At 46.3% G+C, this 18,588-nt stretch overlaps 1 protein-coding gene across 5 annotated transcripts in view; it reads right to left on the bottom strand.

The window, feature by feature from the left end:
• KCNAB1 (potassium voltage-gated channel subfamily A regulatory beta subunit 1) overlaps window positions 1-18,588 on the bottom strand; it is a 364,559-nt gene that overhangs the window by 17,515 nt on the left and 328,456 nt on the right. For all 5 annotated transcript variants that reach the window (XM_001490611.6, XM_070243166.1, XM_070243167.1 and 2 more), the window contains 3 exons: window positions 4,314-4,399; window positions 3,510-3,630; window positions 2,336-2,430 (listed from right to left, as the gene is read on the bottom strand). In XM_001490611.6, the coding sequence (XP_001490661.2) occupies window positions 2,336-2,430; window positions 3,510-3,630; window positions 4,314-4,399 (302 nt within the window). The remainder of the gene's footprint in view (window positions 1-2,335; window positions 2,431-3,509; window positions 3,631-4,313; window positions 4,400-18,588) is intronic.

Genomic DNA, 18,588 nt, shown 5'->3' with positions numbered 1-18,588 from the left:
CATTACCGTGGTAGGCCAGATGCAGGCTCCCAGGAACCCTCTCGGGGAATACCACTTTCTACAGGATAGGTATTTTTCACATTGGCTTAATTTGTCCTTCAAATACAGTTCAATATTTACAACAGACACAAAGCATTACCATCTTTATTAGTATAACTTGCAACAGCCAATGTGAAACCCCAACCATTTATTCTGTTTTGGGAGAGGTGAAAGTTGCCAACTTATTTATCTGCGTACTTGCCTAGCTCTCTATCTTAAAATTTTTTTCTTTACTGTTAGGGTGCTCATTCATTCTTAAAGTTGCCCTGACCTTTGCTTTGTTTTTCCTTTGGTTCCTCTGCTCAAGTGGCTTTTCTAAGTACACACAGATTAGCCTGGAAAACACTCAGGCTGACGACTTAGGAAGGGCGCCCCTGACTGGCCGCCTTTCACGTGTTGAGAGCCCTTAATGTTTATTGTTAAGGATGTTTCAGTAGATGGTGAGTTGACTTTATAAAACTTAACAGCAGAAATATTTTCTGAGTTGCTTTTGGGTTTAGCCACCTTCAAATATTTTGTATCTCCTTTTTTTACTTTCTTCTTTTGTTGGTGCCTTTGTGAAAGTTTTTTCAGCTGTTTGTGAGCTTTTCCCAAACAGTGATGGAGGGCAGCCAACCATACACTCCAAATACAGGATAGCTGCTTTTTCCTCCTCTAAAAGCCTAGGTTTGAAGCAAGACAAAAGTGTGTTTGCGGAGATAAACAGAGAGCCAGGGGACCTGGGTTCTAATACCAACTTTCTCTGTTGTGAATTTATGCTCTTGGATTATTGTCTAATCTCTTTGTGCTCAGTTTCTGCCTCTGGAAAAGGCTTACCCTCTTATAAGGACAGTCTGAGAAGAAATCTCGGCATATATGGAAGTACTTTGAGTTTTTCAGAAAGTCTTTGAAAGATTGCGAGGGACATGCTTACCTACAACTGACCAAAAGCCATCTGTATCTGCTTGTCTTTGTGAGGATCAAAGGAGACGATAAAGACACTTTGCTCCGAGCCTGGCCCGCAGAAGGTGCACAGGACAATCACCATGGCCAACGCTTCCCTTCCTTCGTTCCCCTCTTCTTGCCTTCCTCCTTTTATACATTCTTCCCTAAGATGCTTTTCATTTTTCCTTGGTGACTTATTCAGACCTGGTTCAGAATAATCTTCAATTTTTCAGAAGCAAGACCATATTTAATATTTTAGGGTAATTATATTGTGTGATAATGCAAAACTAGAAACAGAACAACGTCACCGGGTTTTAGGAGATATTTCTATTATATCATTTTAGAAAACAAAAAGGCTAATAGATCAACTGTTACAGGGGGAAAGGAAAGTGACAGACCCAGATCCTGAGAAGGTTCTCACTAGGGAGCCCAGGGCGGTCCCAGCCACACCCGGCAGATGTGGGCAGTGGGAGCCTCCTGGAGGGTCCTCTCGCTGACTGCACTGAGGGCGCAGCCAGGTCAGACTTCTGTGTCCTCAGCGGCCTTTGCCTGGCGTGAATTTGAAACATGCCTCTAGTCTCTCTCCCTTGATTACAGAGTAACTTGTGATTCTAATGTTACTACACATTCTCTCAAGTTTTTAACAACAGACAAGTTATTAATAAGGAGAGATGTTTGGAGTGCTCTCCAATAAATTATTCATCAAGATGCTCTGGATGGAGGTAACTTTGGGTCACTGACCTTGAACATCTTCATGCTCCAGAGAAGAATGTGAGCTACAGGACTCAGTGGCCGAGGCCCTCTCTGAACGCCGCCTTGAGCCCCAGGGACAGAGGCTGGGCTCTGATCTGCCTCGCCAACCCTCCTCCCCATGCCCACCCCACACAGTAAAAGCACCAGCCAGCCTCAAACTGTGCTCAGATAGAAGTGGTTTGCCCGACATGGATTAAACTTCTATGGCTTAAATTTTGTTTTGTCAAGAAAGGTAAAATTAAATCCTTTTACATAAAACAGTCATTTTATGTTGCGTTAGTTTCAAAGAAGGAATGAAATGCCGTCTTTAATGGAAGAATAAATAATAGTGTAGGGATTTGAGCCCTACGAGTCCAAGCAGGTCACTGGGTATTTCCCGCCAGTCCCCAGAGAAGATTCCCTGCCGCCGATTATGAAGGACTGACTGACGCCTGGCCGGGAGGAGAAACCTCTGGAGGGCTCAGGAGCCTGCCAGAGGACACCGGCCAGGGCAAGGCCACGGCCACACTCTGCTGAGCCCGAAGCCACAGGCTGCTGCAGAGCTGTTCCCTTTAATCTTCCTTCCCGCTTCCCAGCCTCGCTCCCGTCCCGACTCTTTCCTAGAAGTGGAGGAAAATACCTTCAGTGAAGCCCTGGAACTTTCAGGCACCCCGTTTCCATATTTTCCTGAGATGATCCCACAGGCAAGAGGAGACCATGTCATTGCTCCAACTCCTACAGAAGAAAAAAATGTAAAAAGTTGCTTGTACAAACTGGGATTAGGTGTGGGGGTGTTTAAATGGACTTGGTTAGTTATGGAAAAACCTGGCCAGATAAATGAGTTAATACCAGCGTACATCTTTTCATTAAAATTTGGGCATTCACAAATTGTGCTTCATTTTTATTAATGAGTTAAAATGTACTGTTGGTTATAGGGAGTGGACCATATACACAAGCCTGAAAATGTGGCTCATCCATGATTTCCTGAAGTCCCCAATTCACATTTCTTTTTATACTTGGACACAAACACTTCTACTTGCACAGAAATTCAGCGCTTTGCTGGTCCACTCGGTTCCCAAATAGTGCCCATCCAGAGCACGGGTATGAGGGCTGGTGCCCAGCCCACGCAGTGGGTGACAGCCATAATAACTGTTGTCATTGTTGGTGTTGAATTCTTTTTTCCTTCTGCCCTTACCCAGCATTTTCTGCTCAGGTGAACCTCTATTTCTTAGGAAGAAAGTTATCTCTGGAAACTGTTTTGGTGAATAAGCCTGAAAATGTGGCTCATTCATGTTTTTCTGATGTCCAGAATTCTTGCATATATGTTGCCTATCTATTTCTTCCCTCTCTTTGAAACCATTATGTCTACCTACACACACACGTCATGCCTGGCTTGTCAGTCGATCTTCAATTCTCCCTGACTCAGTTCCAGGCACAGAGCAGGAGATAGATGCATATGTCTGTAATCTTTTGGAAAGGCACCCTAATCCACTGGGAGATGCATGCTTTGGCTAGAGCAAGCACCTTATGAAAAATGAGTTTATTCACTGTCTCCTCCCTTCGTTCTATGCACATTCTTTGAACCCCTACTGAGTACATGCCAGTCATAATTTACAGCTCTGCTTGGCTTTCATCAGTGGGACCCTGCAGATGCATACAGGCACATTCGATTCTTCTCCAGTCTCTGGAAGGCAGAGTTCTTCCAATCCCTACGTTAATTAGGGACATTAGGAAGGCATTTCATAACACTGTTTCCCGGATCGCTGATGCTCCTATGGTTAAGAATAATCGGTACATTTGATTGTGAAGATTACCTATCTTATGGTAGAGTTCTGGGAGCTGAACCTCCACTTTCTCCCTCTGGAAAAGATGGTACTCAGCTTGTTCACAGACGGGTGGGATCATATTGAACTGTCTTGCTACGGAATAGGCTTCCTAGGGAGAAAGAAGATTGCAAGTGAATTTATACTGAGGAGAAATAAGGCTGCCCTGGGGTTCATACGCATGAAAAATTTTCATTTTAGTGAAATCAGTACAACCAACAAACATGTAGGATGCAAATAATAAGCGAAGTTGTGACCATCAGTTTCACTAAGAGCAATACCAAGTGTGGGAATTCTTCATCATTCTTTGGGAGGGTTTGGACTGAGTAAAGTCCAGGGCAAATTAGTCAAAGTGTGAATTGTGGACTGTTATAAAGAAAATGTAGTTTGACTATTTTTAGGTTCCTAAAGAAATAAAACTTAGACTAATATATAGAAATAATCTCTCACTAGCATGTTATAAACAGCATAGTTAATCCAGTTTAAGGAGAAAACTAGAATATTCTCTTCATGTATCCCATGTTCATATATCTCATTGGCTGGGAAATTCACTTTACCCTCTTGCCACCAAAGAACGTGCTGAAACGTGATTCCTATTGGAGACCTGCACCCCCTGTACTGCGAGCTGATGAGATCCAGCCCCCGTATCCATCTCTATAATGATGGGTTGATCATGGAATTCCAGAGCCTTAGTGGTTGTGAGGAAAGTTTGCAAAACATCTTGCAATTTACACGTGGTATCTGAGAAACAACAACAGGTGCTCAATGGCCGTTTGAAAATAGCGATACATTTACCATGATCTCCATGGCACTCCACCGCGAGGTTCCCCAGTACATGGCCATCCCTTGGTTTATCACATGCGTCATGGCGCGAACTATTTCTGTGGAAGGCCAAACAGACAGCATTTCCTGAGTTTCTCTACTTTCTCAAGTTACGTGGTCTTATTTTCTGCCTAGAATTTAGAAATTTAATGCAATTATTTGTTCGACTAACGTAATTGCTTTGACATTGGTGACAGCATAATAGTCTAACATGAAATATGGATGGTTTGGAGGCTGATGGTACTTTTGGGTAAACAGACTTTCCATTTTCAGTTTGCAGCAAAAATACTAAATGATATTAAAAACATGCTGACCACTTTAGGTTCTTCCTTGACTTTTATTGCTTCGTGGTTCCTGGCCTGAAAAAGAATACAGTATTAACCTCTTTCAGAGCCTGGGGACCTTGCTCCCTAAAGTAAGAAGTGAGAGAAAGCATTTATTTTGACTTTGTAGCATGTAAGGTTGTTGAGGATAGAAGGCCTGTCTTTGTGTGTTGGATTTGCTGAGCTGGGCCTCACACAGGGCGGCTGATTAACAGAGATGACTCAACGACAATGTGTTTAGCAGAAAGATAAACATATTAAATGCTGAGCAAACAGCTGAAGCCACAGTGGCTCCCAGCCCACAGTGGCACACCCTGTCCTTGACCACTTTGAACCAAGCTTTATTCTAAGACACCACGTAATGGATTTCACCAGGGCCTGCTCGTGGCCACACCCGGCTACTCACTTGCCTCTTTCAGCCTGACATCATGTTTCCTAAACAGGAAAATGAATCTCTTCCCCAGAAGGGTGGAGCTGAGCTAACCCTCTTGGCACCAGCCAGATGTCATGCAGAACCAGGGAGCACAGATGGCCTCAAGTCAATTGAGTGACAAGTCGCAGACACGGTTGGATTTCTTCTGCAAAGCAGGTCAGCTAAGCACCTAGGAGGCCAGGCCATCTGACAGCTTCCAGGGGTTGCAGGCCTCCAGCTTCTCTACGTCCCACTGACACCTGTGGGTAAATGTCCTTCAGAAGAATCAAATCTTTGTCTCAAAGTCGAATGGAGGCAGATGTATTCTTAATTGTTTCTCAGGGGCAGGCAGTGTCCACACGGCTAGGGGACGGGATTTGGAATGACACAGCAGGGTTAGGGCTTAGCCTGCCTGCTTGTTTGGCTTGTGTAAGCCACTTTAAGTGGCCCTCAGCTGCTTTGTTGGAAGAAGAGAATGCTTTTACTCACCCTTGCCTGCCCAACAGAGGTAGAATTTGGCTTATAAGCAAAATATTTTTCTTTCTTGGAGAAAGACGCCCAAATATTGGATTATTACTCAGAAACTAAAACTATGAAGTTCATTCTCCCTTTATGAAAAAGATGAGGTACGAAAAGTTATATGAAACACTTTTTTCTTTTATTATACAAGTGGAAATGAGTGCCTATGATCAACATTTCTGCAAGTTGGAAGCCATTATTTAAATTTCTGCCCAGAAGTTCTCTCGGACATCTGCATCAGGCCACCAGCTCCGTTTCCTTCACATCCTGTTTCACTCAGGGCTGAGGGCTTCATCCGGTCAACAGTGTTTAGGAAGCGTTTGTGTGCGGGGTGCTGGGGGCGTGGTGATGAATCAAGCATGTTGGGAAATGCTGACAAGGTTAACAGAGAATAAACTGAACCCAAGACACTCCCCCATCTCTACCCTGCAATCAAGTAAGATGAGCAAAGAACACTGTCCAGTGGCCCAGCCACGTGGATGTCACTGAGCCTCGACAAGAGCACTTGAGGTGGAGTGGAGGTTGTGACTCTTCCTGTACCTTCATTCAACACACACAAGCCGAATATTTGCCAGGCACTGTGCCAGTGGCTGGGTTCATCTGTGAATAAAACAGATACAAAGCTTCTGAGCTCAGGGAGTTTGGAGTTGAGTGGAGAAGATGGAGACGTAGACAAGTAAGAATAAAATGTGAAGTGTTGTGAAGAAAACAAATAGGGGGCTGAGATAGGAAATGAGAGGGAAGACCTATTTAGTTAGGTCAGTGTTTAGATCTAAAAAATAAAAAGGAGCATGCCATGTGAAGAACAGGGAAAGCGCATTCTAGGCAGATGGAACAGCATGTATAAAGGCCCTGAGGCAGGTAGAGCTTAGTGAGTTCCAGCAATCAGAAGGAAGCCATTGTGGCAGCAGCCTAATAAAGAAGGAGGCCAGAGGTACGGGTGAAGTTGGCTGAGCGCAAACCAGTTGTTCATATACTATTCAAAGTTCAAAGTTTATTGGGGGGCCCGGCCTGGTGGTGCAGCGGTTAAGTTCGCATGTTCCACTTCTCAGCGGCCCAGGGTTCGCCGGTTCAGATCCCAGGTGTGGACATGGCACTGCTTGGCAAGCCATGCTGTGGTAGGCGTCCCACATATAAAAAGTAGAGGAAGATGGGCACGGATGTTAGCTCAGGGCCAGTCTTTCTCAGCAAAAGGAGGAAGATTGGCAGCAGTTAGCTCAGGGCTAATCTTCCTCAAAAAAAATAAAACTTTAATGGGAAGTCATTAAGATTTCTTAGATAAGGGAATGACAGGGTACAGCTACATTCCACAGCACTGTCTCTGATTTGACTGTGCTGTGAGAGTGGGTGGAGAGGGAGAGGAGGCAGGAAGCAGGGAGGTCTTTAGGAAGGAATTGTGGTATTCCAGGCAGATGAGGCAGCCTGGAACAGGGTGCTGGTAGTAAAGACAGAGACGTGGATAGATTCCAAATGTATTTTGGAGGTCGGCTCCATACGATTTGCAGGTGGACTGGGAGTGGTAGGTAAGGGGCAGGGAGGAGTCAGGCTCCCTCCCAGAGACCTGGCTGTTCCCAGAGGGGAGGGAGGCAGGGAGGAGCAGGTTTGGGGAGGGAAACCAAGAGTTCCTCCTTGGACATGCAAAAAATGGAGATGCCTGTGAGATACAAAGGGGAGATGGGGAGGAGAGAGAGGTGGAGAAGTGACACGGGGAGCAACCTAATATTAATATATTAATGTCACGAGACTACTGATTGTACTTAAGTTCGCAGAAGTGGATGAGACTATATAAGGGGAGTCTGCAGAGAGAAAAGAGAGGTTCTCCAAGCCAGCCCCGGCCTTGGAGAGAGGACACTGCAGGCTTCTGGGTCGGCAGCAGCCAGACGGGCAGGAAGGAGCCCAGGGGCGCGGGAGGCTTCAGAAGCAAGAGCAGGGAGGGCGGCGAGGAGGAGCGTGCCCAGACTGCAACACCGTGAGCACTGGAGGGCACAAAGCGCGTCCACTGGAGTGGGCCACGTGTCTGGGAGTCCCAGCAGACCATGAGAAGAGCAGTTTCAGTGTCGGAGGTGCCACGGGACCGAGGCCCGGCTGGAGCAGAGGGAAGAACGCCTGGGTCGGGAAGCCTTTAGAGACAATTGGAGACAACCTGGGCAGACTCGAGTTTGGAAGTGAACGGGGCAGAGAGATAGGGCAGTAGCTGAAGGGTCCTTAGGGCCAAAGGAGAGTTTGATGTTAGAGATGGGAGAGGTAAGAGCAAGCCTGTGACCCTGTGAGTGAGCTAGAAAGAGGGAGTTACTCATGATCCGGGCTGGAGGCTTGAGGAAGAAGGGAGACTTTATAAACGAGACAGAGCGAAGCACCTGTGCGGTGCAAAGGTCACTCCACGGAGATGGTGGGACCCAGGGAGGTTTGTAGAGCTCATCATGGGAGGATGAATTCTATTCTCAATAAACCATCATTCAAGTGAAAGAGGCGAGTGTGAGAAGTGAGGAAACGGTGAGAACAAGTCGTTCGGACGGGAAGAGCCTGCGCGGGACACTGCAATGCCCCGGGGACTCCAGTTGCTGGTAATTTCCCGCTCTCTGACTCGCTGGGCTTCTGACTGCACGGAAGGGCTTGGTGGAATGCGGAAAGGAGCACTCAGGAGAAAGCCTGGAGAAACTGCGGGAGGCCCGAGAGGCCCGTCAGAGATTCACGTGGCATGGTTTTGACGCATATTGAATTTGTTTATTTTTTTTTTAATGTCAGAGAAAAATTCCCCAAGTTGTTCAGCTCTAGGAGGAAATCGCCGCCCTGATGGCTGAGGTGGGTTTTTACGCGATTCTACTGTTTAAGACCACTAGGGGGCAGCATTGTCGAAAGAAAAAAATCAACTGAGTCCGGAAGGTGGTGGTCTGCTGGTGTCTGGTGGAAACACGTTTTCAAAGCATCCTAGTGAGAGCATGGGTTCCGGGTGGGGAAGAGGACAGGAGGAGGGCCACCGAGTGCACTGCCTTCACCTGCCTCTGGGGGAGGACACGCAGAGGAACGTGATTAAACCGGCAGCCCCCGACTGGACTGAAGGAGAAGCCGGAGCCGCAGGGGTTCTCAGCCCGGCCTGAACCTTACGTTCCCTGGGGAGCTTTGAAAACCACGCTATACGGGCTTCAACGAAGTTCTGTTGTATCAGAGTCTCTGGGGTGGGGCCCCGCATCAATACTTTAAAAACTCATCCCAGATAATTCTACTGTGCAGCCAGGGTTTAGAACCACTGTGCCTGCCTACACTGATGGTCCCAAAGTGTGGCCCTGGACCAGCAGCAGGGGCAGCCCCTGGGAACTGGTTAGAAACGCGAATCCTAGGGCCTTACTCCAGACCTACTAAAAGAAAGCAGCCTGTTTACCAGCCCTCCAAGCACTTGTGGCACAGAGTAAAGTTTGAGAACCACTGCTATTCCCAAGTAAGCCATTTCAGGGAGTGTGAACTTCCCCCCACATTTCCTCTTCTGCTCTTTCGTCTAATCTAAATGCTTCATACTATAATTCAACCTTTTAGTTATTTGCTTTAGTACATATGCAAATAGTCACCATGACATGCATGCATGTGCACACACACACACACTCTTTGGTATGAATCGGAATTCGATGAAAATGCAGAGGTCCCAGTCCCAGCCCGCTGCACTGAGGCTGGTCCTTTGTATTATTTTCATCAGCTCTCAAAGCTGAAGGTTTGAGAAACACTGTCTAAACTATTGAAGAACTTCGTCAGCCTCTGCCCTCCTTTCCAGGTTGAAATAATGGTTCCGTCAGCTCTCGCTCATTCCCCGTACCCTCAGCCACAGCTGGCCTCTAGAAATGCTGCAGGTCGCTTGTGCCTCTGAGTGGCCCATTTCCCCATTTGTAAAGTGAGGATGATGTTGATCCTGGGAATTCTCGTAAAGCTTACAGGAGATAATGTGTGTAGACCAATTTGTGAATCTAAAAGAGTAACAAACTGAGTAACAAGTAGGCAGGATGTGGCCCTCGTTGTTTCTTCTCAAATAGGCTCAGATTCTAACATTTTAGTTACCAAAAAAAAGGTGACAGTCTTCTTTCAGCAATATAGGTCATCTACAGAGAAACTGAATGATAAAAACAAAAGAAACCTGAGAGATAATCCAGTTCAGTTTCCTCTTACTCCAGATAAGGAAACAGGCTAGGAGTTCATTTTTTAAGGCATAATTAAAAGCTTGTACATTATTAACAATTATAAATATTTCAGATATGCTAACAAAATGCTGAGAGTGAGTACACAAATAAAAATTGTGCTATACAGTGGTCACCTCTTATCCATGGTTTCACTTTCTGTGGTTTCAGTTACCCATGGTCAGCTGCAGTCCAAAAATATTAAATGGAAAATTCCAGAAATAAACAATTTCTAAGTTTTAAATTGTGTGCCATGCTGAGCAACGTGATGAAATCTCACACTGTCTTACTCCATCCTGCCCTGGACATGAATCATCCCTTTGTCCAGTGTGTCCACACTGTACATGCTCCCCGCCTGGTAGTCACTTAGGAGCTGTCTCGGTTATCAGATCAACTGTCACGGTATCACAGTGCTGGTGTTCAAGTCACCCTTATTTTACTTAATAATGGCCTCAAATCGCAAAAGTAATGATGCTGGCAATTCAGATACACCAAAGGGAAGTCGTGAAGTGCTTCCTTTAAGTGAAAAGGTGAAAGTTCTTGACTGAATAAGGAAAGGAAAAAAAAATTGTATACTGAGGTTGCTGAGATCTGTGGTAACTTTTATTACAGTACGTTGTTGTAATCACTCTATTTTGTTAGTTACTGTTGTTAATCTCTTCCTGTGCCTAATTTATAAATTAAACTTTATCACAGGTATGCATGTATAGGAAAAAAACATGGTACATTTAGGGTTCGGTACTACCCACAGTTTCAGGCATCCACTGGGGGTCTGGGAACGTGTCCCCCAAGGGTAACGGGGGACTGCTGTAGAGTGGGGCTGTATGTCATCTTGTTCTAGATCTTCCAAGTTCCCTGAAAATATGCATCATACTTTTATAACGTAAGAATGAAAAAAGAAAGACGATTCCCTAACAGGTGGAGGCACCACTTTACATACTAACGTGTTACGAGTTGACTCACAAATATTAGGTTGAACCAGACGAAAGGTGCATTTTCAGAGGTCAAGAGGGGTTGACTGTTGACAGCGTCATTCGTGTGGTTCAACCTGACTGCCCTCAGATCCTTCCTTTCTTCAGAGGAGAGCAGCATGGTGGAGGCGGGGACGCTGGCAGAATGCAAGGACTTGGTCTCATCAGAGGAGCTGCAAACACTGGTTGTAACTAAGTCTAGATCTGGGCACAGTTTTTACTCCAAACCAGCTGTTTGTTAGTTATCTAACTTCAGCTGTTTATTTACTTGTTTCCCTTCAGAAGCTTGTGGTGGTTTATAATCGTGCCTCTTTGTGGCTCAGAGGTTCCCTCTTGGACCTTTATCAGTCCTGTGCTTCTTGGCTGTGGAGAGTACTCTCTCAGGGCTAGCTCAGTGTCTGCAGATAGAGGACTCTTCTTTCCCACAGGAATGGAAACTCACACCATACACGGAGTGAGGCCCTGTTTAGCCTTGGAGGTGTGCTGGCTGTCTGGAGAAAGCCTGGCCCCACCTGCCTTACAGAGCACATAGCAGGACGCAGGAGACCTTGGTGCTCGTCCCATCACTGTCACTCACTTGGACATATCCTTCAGCTTTGCTGGATCTCAGTTTCTTCAACACAAACGAGCAGGTTGATCTTAACTGAGCACATAGGCAATCTTCATAATAACTGTTTCAGCGCGTAATATTTTAATCCCCATTTTGTTGATGAAGAACCTGAGGCTCAGAAAGATAGCCGCTTTGTAACAGCTAGATCTTAAGTTAGCACGAGCGAAGCCATCTTAGGAAAGGAAGCAACACTGTAACCAGGACCCTGACTCACTAGTCTGTGTGAATACCTTCTCGCCTGCACGCAGCCTAGGTGACCAAGCACTTCTTGCTTTTACAAAAGACATGACTGCTAGTTCCGTGACTCTTGCTTACGTATATCCGCGAGCTGTGATAAGACAATGACTTTGTTCTCTGAGCTGCCCAGGAACATGACGACCTCCAGAAAGAAAAATCCTGCATTGCTACCCATCACAAATGATAGAAGAGAGAGAGAACGTGGCACCTTGCAGTTTGTCACAGCGGATGGTCGACATCCCTAAACCCTCTCTTTCCCTGCCTATCTCCCCTCCATAAACTGCCTCAAGGTTCTGTAGGATTGGAAGGTGGTTCTTTCGGACACTAGTCCGCCATCTTCCGATTATGCTAGCTAACTGCATAAATTTTCCTTTCTCAACCGCTGGCGTGTTTGCAATTGATTAGCATGCAATTGGGGTGAGCAGAAGGCGCCCCTTTTTGTTAGCTTTCACCTTGGTCAGGTTCTCAGCAGATGCTCTAGAAGGCCACTTCTAGCTTCAAAGTTCTGCGACTGGTCATCTTGGAAGGCTTTGTGCCTCATCCATTGTGGGAGAAGGTGGGTTGGGGACAGAAAAATCACAGAACATTTACTTAATTGATCCTATCGTGTATCTGTGAACATGTGATGTTTTGTGTGTGGTTACATCCATCCCTTTGAATTTAATACGCCGATGACAGTAGTTCACGATGTGTGTGAATTACTTGGGAAATGTGAGTTGATGACTTTGAAAAAAGAGCCAAAAAAGGGCTTGCGTCTGTGTCTGACCTGTTAGAGCAAGAGTGGTCTTCACCAGATAGTTTACAAGGAATAAGCTTTCTGGATCAGAAGAGACCAGATTCAAGAGACTAGAAAGGGACACGTCACTGAGCCAAGTCAGTAAAGCCTCTCCGATCTGGAGAAGTTGAACCTTGTTCAAAACTCTGACCCCAGAATGGAGCTTTTTGTCTCCAAGGACTATGCCCTGTCCTCACCCTGCAGCCCCCCAGAGAGAAGGGTCCCCAAAGGGCACACATCCGCCCTCTCTGCTCTGCATATGCTGGTTGTCCCTAACCCGAGACAGTTTGAACTGAACCTTCCATATTGCCCAGATGTGATCCCAGAATCTTATTCTGAAATGTGGAATAGGTTACTGAAATGGGACACTTTCAGCCTCACTTTTACCTAAAGTCCAAGGCCCTGAACAAAAATGGTGGTTGGAAATTACCCCTGGGTTCTGAAGCCTAGGTGGGACTGGTACAAAGGTTCGGCCATCCCTAGCGCAACCCCCAGCACGCCAGAGTAAGCGGGTGCAGGTTGGGGTGCGAGACTATCTGTTTGGACTTGTCTGAGTTCTGCGGCTTCTCCCCACCGGTCCCTGGGATGCCTCCCGCCCCCTCCATCTTTCACCTCATCTCAAACGGAATCAAACTCCAGAAGCTGAAACGCCATTTGCAGAACTTGTAAACAAGAACAACTGTCTGGAGTAAGAGCCTGGACTTGCTGGGGCGTCTCCTGAACAGACAGACACAGGCTGTTCTCGGGACGGCGCGGGCCTTGTTCAGCTCCCCCTACAGAGCGGGAGGCTATGTGATGCTGTATGCTTTTTGAACCATTCCTTCCTACACCAGACAGGCGCTCTTTCATCCTAGTAAGAGAGGATTGTTCCTTTTACATTTAGATAAGAATGGCCAGCGACTGGCCTAAGGCAATGACATAGCATTCTCATCTTTCAAGACTGCTCTGTCCTCGTTATGTCCCTGTAATCCTTTTATCACCACCCCCAGCTCCTCAGCTATACACTGCTGCCTGCTGACACTCTCCAAGAAATCATTATGTGGAACATGGCTCATAAAATCACACCTCTTCCTTCAACAGAATCGAAACATGATCTCTACTATTTCCTACTAAAACCTGGTGTTTTAGCAGGAAATCAGTTTGTAATGCCTGTGTTTGGTTGATACTAAACGGTAGTAATTAAAGGTGACAGAGTACAGGGCTGGTCTCGTATATGCCAAGTTCTATAGGATTTGTGAAAAGTGCAGTGACTTCCAGTTCACTTAAAAACATTCAAAATGAAAGTAAAGAAGCGCATTGGCTTAAGTTTTGACAAGAAGGCAACATATGAACAAAGTTAAACAAACAAACAAATCTAAGTGAACTAAAATTCCAGGGTAGTGCAAATTTCCTAGATACCTAAATTATATCTTCATCCGTGACGCCAAAAGTTGTACCGTCCATGAATTACAGGAAACTGCCCTCTAAGTTAGCATCCTGGGGGCCCTTGACAACATTACTGGTCAATCTTGGAAAAGAGGATTTTTATAGTTTGACATAGGTCTTCTGATGTGGGATAGCTCTCTGACACAAATGAAATCATTAAAATTTGAGAAAGGATTCTCTTTCCTTACATGGCAATTTTTAAAGTTTTGCTCTTGTCAATTAAGCCCCACAAATTTTATCATAGAACATGGCTGTCTCAGTCTTTCTAAGCTGCAAAAATACTATAGACATTTATCAAAAATCCGAAAATCCAATAGCTGGCTGAAACAGCAAACATTCATTTCTCATAGTCTGGAGGCTGGGAAGTCCAAAATAAAGGTCTGGCAGGGGCTGGCCGGGTGGTTACTTTCGTGTGCTTTGCTTTGGCGGCCCCGGGTTTGCCAGTTTGGATCCTGGGCGCGGACCGAGCACTGCTCATCACGCCATGCTGAGGCAGCATCCTACATAGAAGAACTGGAAGGACTTACAATTAGGATATACAACTATGTACTGGGGCTTTGGGGAGAAAAAAAAAAAAGAGGAAGATTGGCAACAGATGTTAGCTCTGGGCCAATCTTCCTCACCAAAAAAGCATTAAAAAAAGGCACTGGCAGATTTGATGTCTGGTGAGAGCCCCCTTCCTGGTCCCTAGATGGCCATCTTTTCACTGCGTCCTCACATGGCAAAAGGGGTGAGGGAGCTCTGTGGGGGTCTGTGTTATAGGGGCACTAATCCCATTCATGAGGGCTTCACCCTCATGATCTACTCACCTCCCAAAGGCCCCCTCCTGATGCCATCACATTGGGAATTAGATTTCAACATATGAATTTTGGAGGGATGCAAACATTCAGTCTATAGCAATGGTCAAGATAATTTTGGCCTAGAAAATTCTCAAAGCAGGTGTTACCAGTTGCTTATCACCACCATAGCTGACATTCCCATGAACACCTGATTTTGAATGACCTGATTTTTCCCAGTGAATGTACCAGGATAAATGATCTACAAAATGTATGCAGAAATAAATAAGGAAGTTAACCTGCCAGGTTGGTTTATTTGATAGAACTAATTTCTTCTCATTTTAGAATAGCTAAGTGAAACCTTTCTTTTATATCAGGAACAGTTATGGTAGAGGGTAATTCTGGTGCATGACAATATGACCTAATCAGCAACATAAGGAAAGATATGGTGGACGTTATGGAGACCCCTCATTTAGCTATAACATAGAAGGTCTAAAGATGATGTCTTTGAGAATTTTTAGCCTCTTCCTTTGTGGCCCTTTTGAGCTTTGGGTTGCAGGTTTTCTTACTGAGAAATGAGGACGTATCTAACTTCTTGGAGTATCAATTAGGTGTTTTTTTTTTTTTTAATAGAGTAAGTTATTGAAAATTCAATTGAAAGTCCTGAAATTATAAAGGAGATTTATGAGCTTTGGTCACTGAAGTGTAGACGTCATATAAGCTTCAGCACTGGTTGTTCCAGCAAGTCATTGGAGACCAGCTTTTGCCTAACTCTGCTACCCCTGGGCTGGTTTCCCTCGCAGCATGAGGCGGCTCTCAGCAGCATCAAGGCCTCGGGCTTCCTTGTCCATACGCACAGGGCGCTCTTGCCTCAGCATGCCAAGACTCCTGAGAGTCGCTCTGATGGGGCTGCTGCGGCCACAGGAACCAGTGACTCTGGGCCAGGGGAAAAAATGGGCTGTTTGGTCTAACACAACCCAGAGCCCACACTGGAACTGAGGTCCAGCAAGGGGAGAGGAAGTGGCCTTCCTCTGGGTCAGGTGGCAGTCTGGGGGGTGTGTCGCCACCCAAATGAAAATCCAGGAAGCCAAGAAAGGAGAGATGACTGCTGGGCAGACAACTAACAACGTCCACGTGCCCGGATCACACCCACGGCAGAGGGAAGGGAGACAGCTGACTCTACTGAGCGCCTACTGTGTGCTGGGCTCTGGCCTGGGCGGTTTACCAACACTGTTGGATTGAAGTTTTACTGCAGCCCCGTGAGCTGGTGTTATTACATTTCCATTTTACATTTGGAGAAATTGAGGCTCAGAAAGATTAAAAACTGGATGAAGCCAGGTTTGCACTTTTCCTCTACAACCAGCCCCACCCACGGACCCTCGTACTTAAACAACATGAAGCAAAATCTCGTTGCTTTTCTCTTCACCCATATTTTCATATTTCATGCCCGCTCTTTTGGTTTTGCTGTTGGAAGCCCTAGAGGGTTAATATCTCTACCAGCTGAGGAAGCAAGGCTTCGGGCCTGTCAACAGGAAATGAAATACGCAGAACGCTCACTCACGAAGGAGCAGTTTTCCAAACGTTCACTGAGATACTGAAAAATAAATTTAACCAAACCCCACCTGTTCTACATGGCGCCTAATATTTCTATACCCATTATTGGTGCACAGCTATTTTTATACGTGGGAGCATCTGTCATTGCGTTGTAGACATCTGGCTCGAGCCTTGGATTTCTGATTTTTCAAATTGTGGGATGTCATCCTCGTTGGTCGACAGACAGATGCGGAATCTTGACACGTAGCTTTTCCTACTGTTATCCTGTCTGGAGCTTTTTGTTTATACAGCTGTCTGTGTATCAGCTTTCTGGGACAGGCTTTTAACTTTATTTTAAAAGGAATTCTATCTTGTGGCTGAAAGAATAAAGCAAGCAGCTTGGCAGAGAATTGATAAGAGTAAAACAATATTTATCCTAATGAGATTTTCTACTGGCAAATCCAGTTTCGTGCCGTAAGGGAAGTAATCTCCTGGCTTCTCTCGAAGCGCGGGGCTGGCCTGGCCCGTGGCCGGCAGGGGAGGTGCCCGGAGGAGCGGAGAGTTCTGGCCGCGGGCTGCCTGCGCTGAGCTGGTGCGGCTCTCGGCTGGAAGGCCACTTGGGACTGGCGTGGTGCAGCGGAATGCTTCCCTCAGCCCTTCGACAGAACCGCCTGGTAGAGAGGAAATACCAACTCTGTTATGTTTCAGAACGAAGCACCTGCTGCTCTGTGTTGAAACGTGAGGCCGCCAGTGTGGCCGGGCCGCTTTCATGGCAGGAGCCTGGGGAGGAGGCCGGCCTGTCCCTGCGTCGCCCAGGGCGCCACTGTCTGGTCCTTGCGTCTGTTTCCCTGTTTCACACACGGCTTCTTGTATCTGGAGGCCTTCCTCTCTTCCTTTGGGACTTTCCTTTCTGTTTCTGAACTTCTTCTCCACCCCGACGCAAAGATGGCTATTCTCCCATGTTTTCTCTGCTAGAACTTTCTGCCAAGGAAGGACTTAGCAAGGTTTTTCATGGGAAGACAGTGCTGCTTAAATGTTTCTACCACATGATGCACTAGAGTGGCCACAAAACCAAATGTTATTAGACAGCTTTGGCATAAAAATTTATGCAAATGTCTTTTCTACACCATAATAAGGCATTACTTTAAAATGACAATAGGGGCCAGCCCGGTGGCACAGCGGTTAAGTTCGCGTGTTCCAATTCCGTGGCCTGTGGTTCCCCGGTTCCGATCCTGGGTGCAGACCTACTCACCTCTTGATAAGCCATGCTGTGGCAGGCATCCCACATATAAAGTAGAGGAGGCTTAGCAGCAGACGTTAGCTCAGGGCTAATCTTCCTCAAAAAAAAAAAAGACAATATTTTTCATCACAAATCTCTGAGTAAAACTGACATGGGAGGAGAGTGTCTCATGTTAACTCTGCAGCTCTCCGACCCCCTCGCCCCCATGGCCTTCTTTCCACACTCAGCCTGGTCCTGATGCTTCAGGGAAACGCAGGCCTGGTTGTGAGACAAGGAGCAGGGGAGGGTGTCAGTGACTGAAAAGGTGTCGGGGATTGTCCTTCTCCGGGCTTGGTCTTTAATTACACAGAGCCTGGTTTGACGGAGGCTTTATGTCCTGAACTTTCACATCTTGCCATGCCACCTTCTGTGAGACTCCCCCACATCAGCAAGGGTCTTCTGTCTTCTGGAGTATCGCTAACAGTAACCAACAAGAATTTAGCATGCAGAATGCACCTGGCCTTGCTCTAAACACTTCACACATATTAACTCATTTGATCCTCACAACAGTCTTATAGAATAGGTCTATTATTGTTATTCTTATTTTTCACATGGAGAAACTGAGGCACAACAAAGGTGAGTAAATGGATGGAGTTCAGCCAGCGACAAGTGTCGGAGCTGGGACATGAAAGCAGGCAGCCTGACTTTAGTTGGCTCTTCACCACAGAGAACATTCAGCAGGTTAGGAAGCAGCAGACTTGTACCCAGCAAGGGGCCGGGAGCCCCGAGAGAGCCTGACCAGGGCCGTTAGAGGAGTGAAATGCTGGCCGCGAGCTCCTGTGGGAACCGACAGGAGCCAGGTTCTGTTTCCTAAGATCACGCACTTCATACGGGTGGCTGCCCAGTTGTGTGTGTGACCACGCGGGGCTCCTCTGTGACACAGCAAAGAGGACGGTCTCTCTCCCCTCCTTGGCCCTCGTTGCCTTGCAGCTTTCACATTGAACCTCTTTCAACGTGGGAAGTCGACAGCATAGACACGGACGATGGAGTGACCACCGTGTACAATGTAAGTCTGGAAAAGGCAAGCGCAGGACAGAGCGAGCGGCCTCTTGCTGTACTGGCGAGAAGGAAGGGTGTAGTAAGGGGGTCAGGATGGCTTCCCGGGGACATTCCAGGCTAAGGAAACAGTGAGCAGGGCTTTTTAAACAAAGAGCAGTGCTTTTCAAAAACTTTTCTGCTTCCCAATCAGTTAAAAAAAAAAAGGTATATTGGTTAGTATATAAAACAA

This window comes from Equus caballus, chromosome 19 (assembly GCF_041296265.1).
Source record: "Equus caballus isolate H_3958 breed thoroughbred chromosome 19, TB-T2T, whole genome shotgun sequence".
Classification (NCBI taxonomy): Eukaryota; Metazoa; Chordata; class Mammalia; order Perissodactyla; family Equidae; genus Equus; species Equus caballus.
This window is presented reverse-complemented; position numbering and strand designations above follow the sequence as displayed.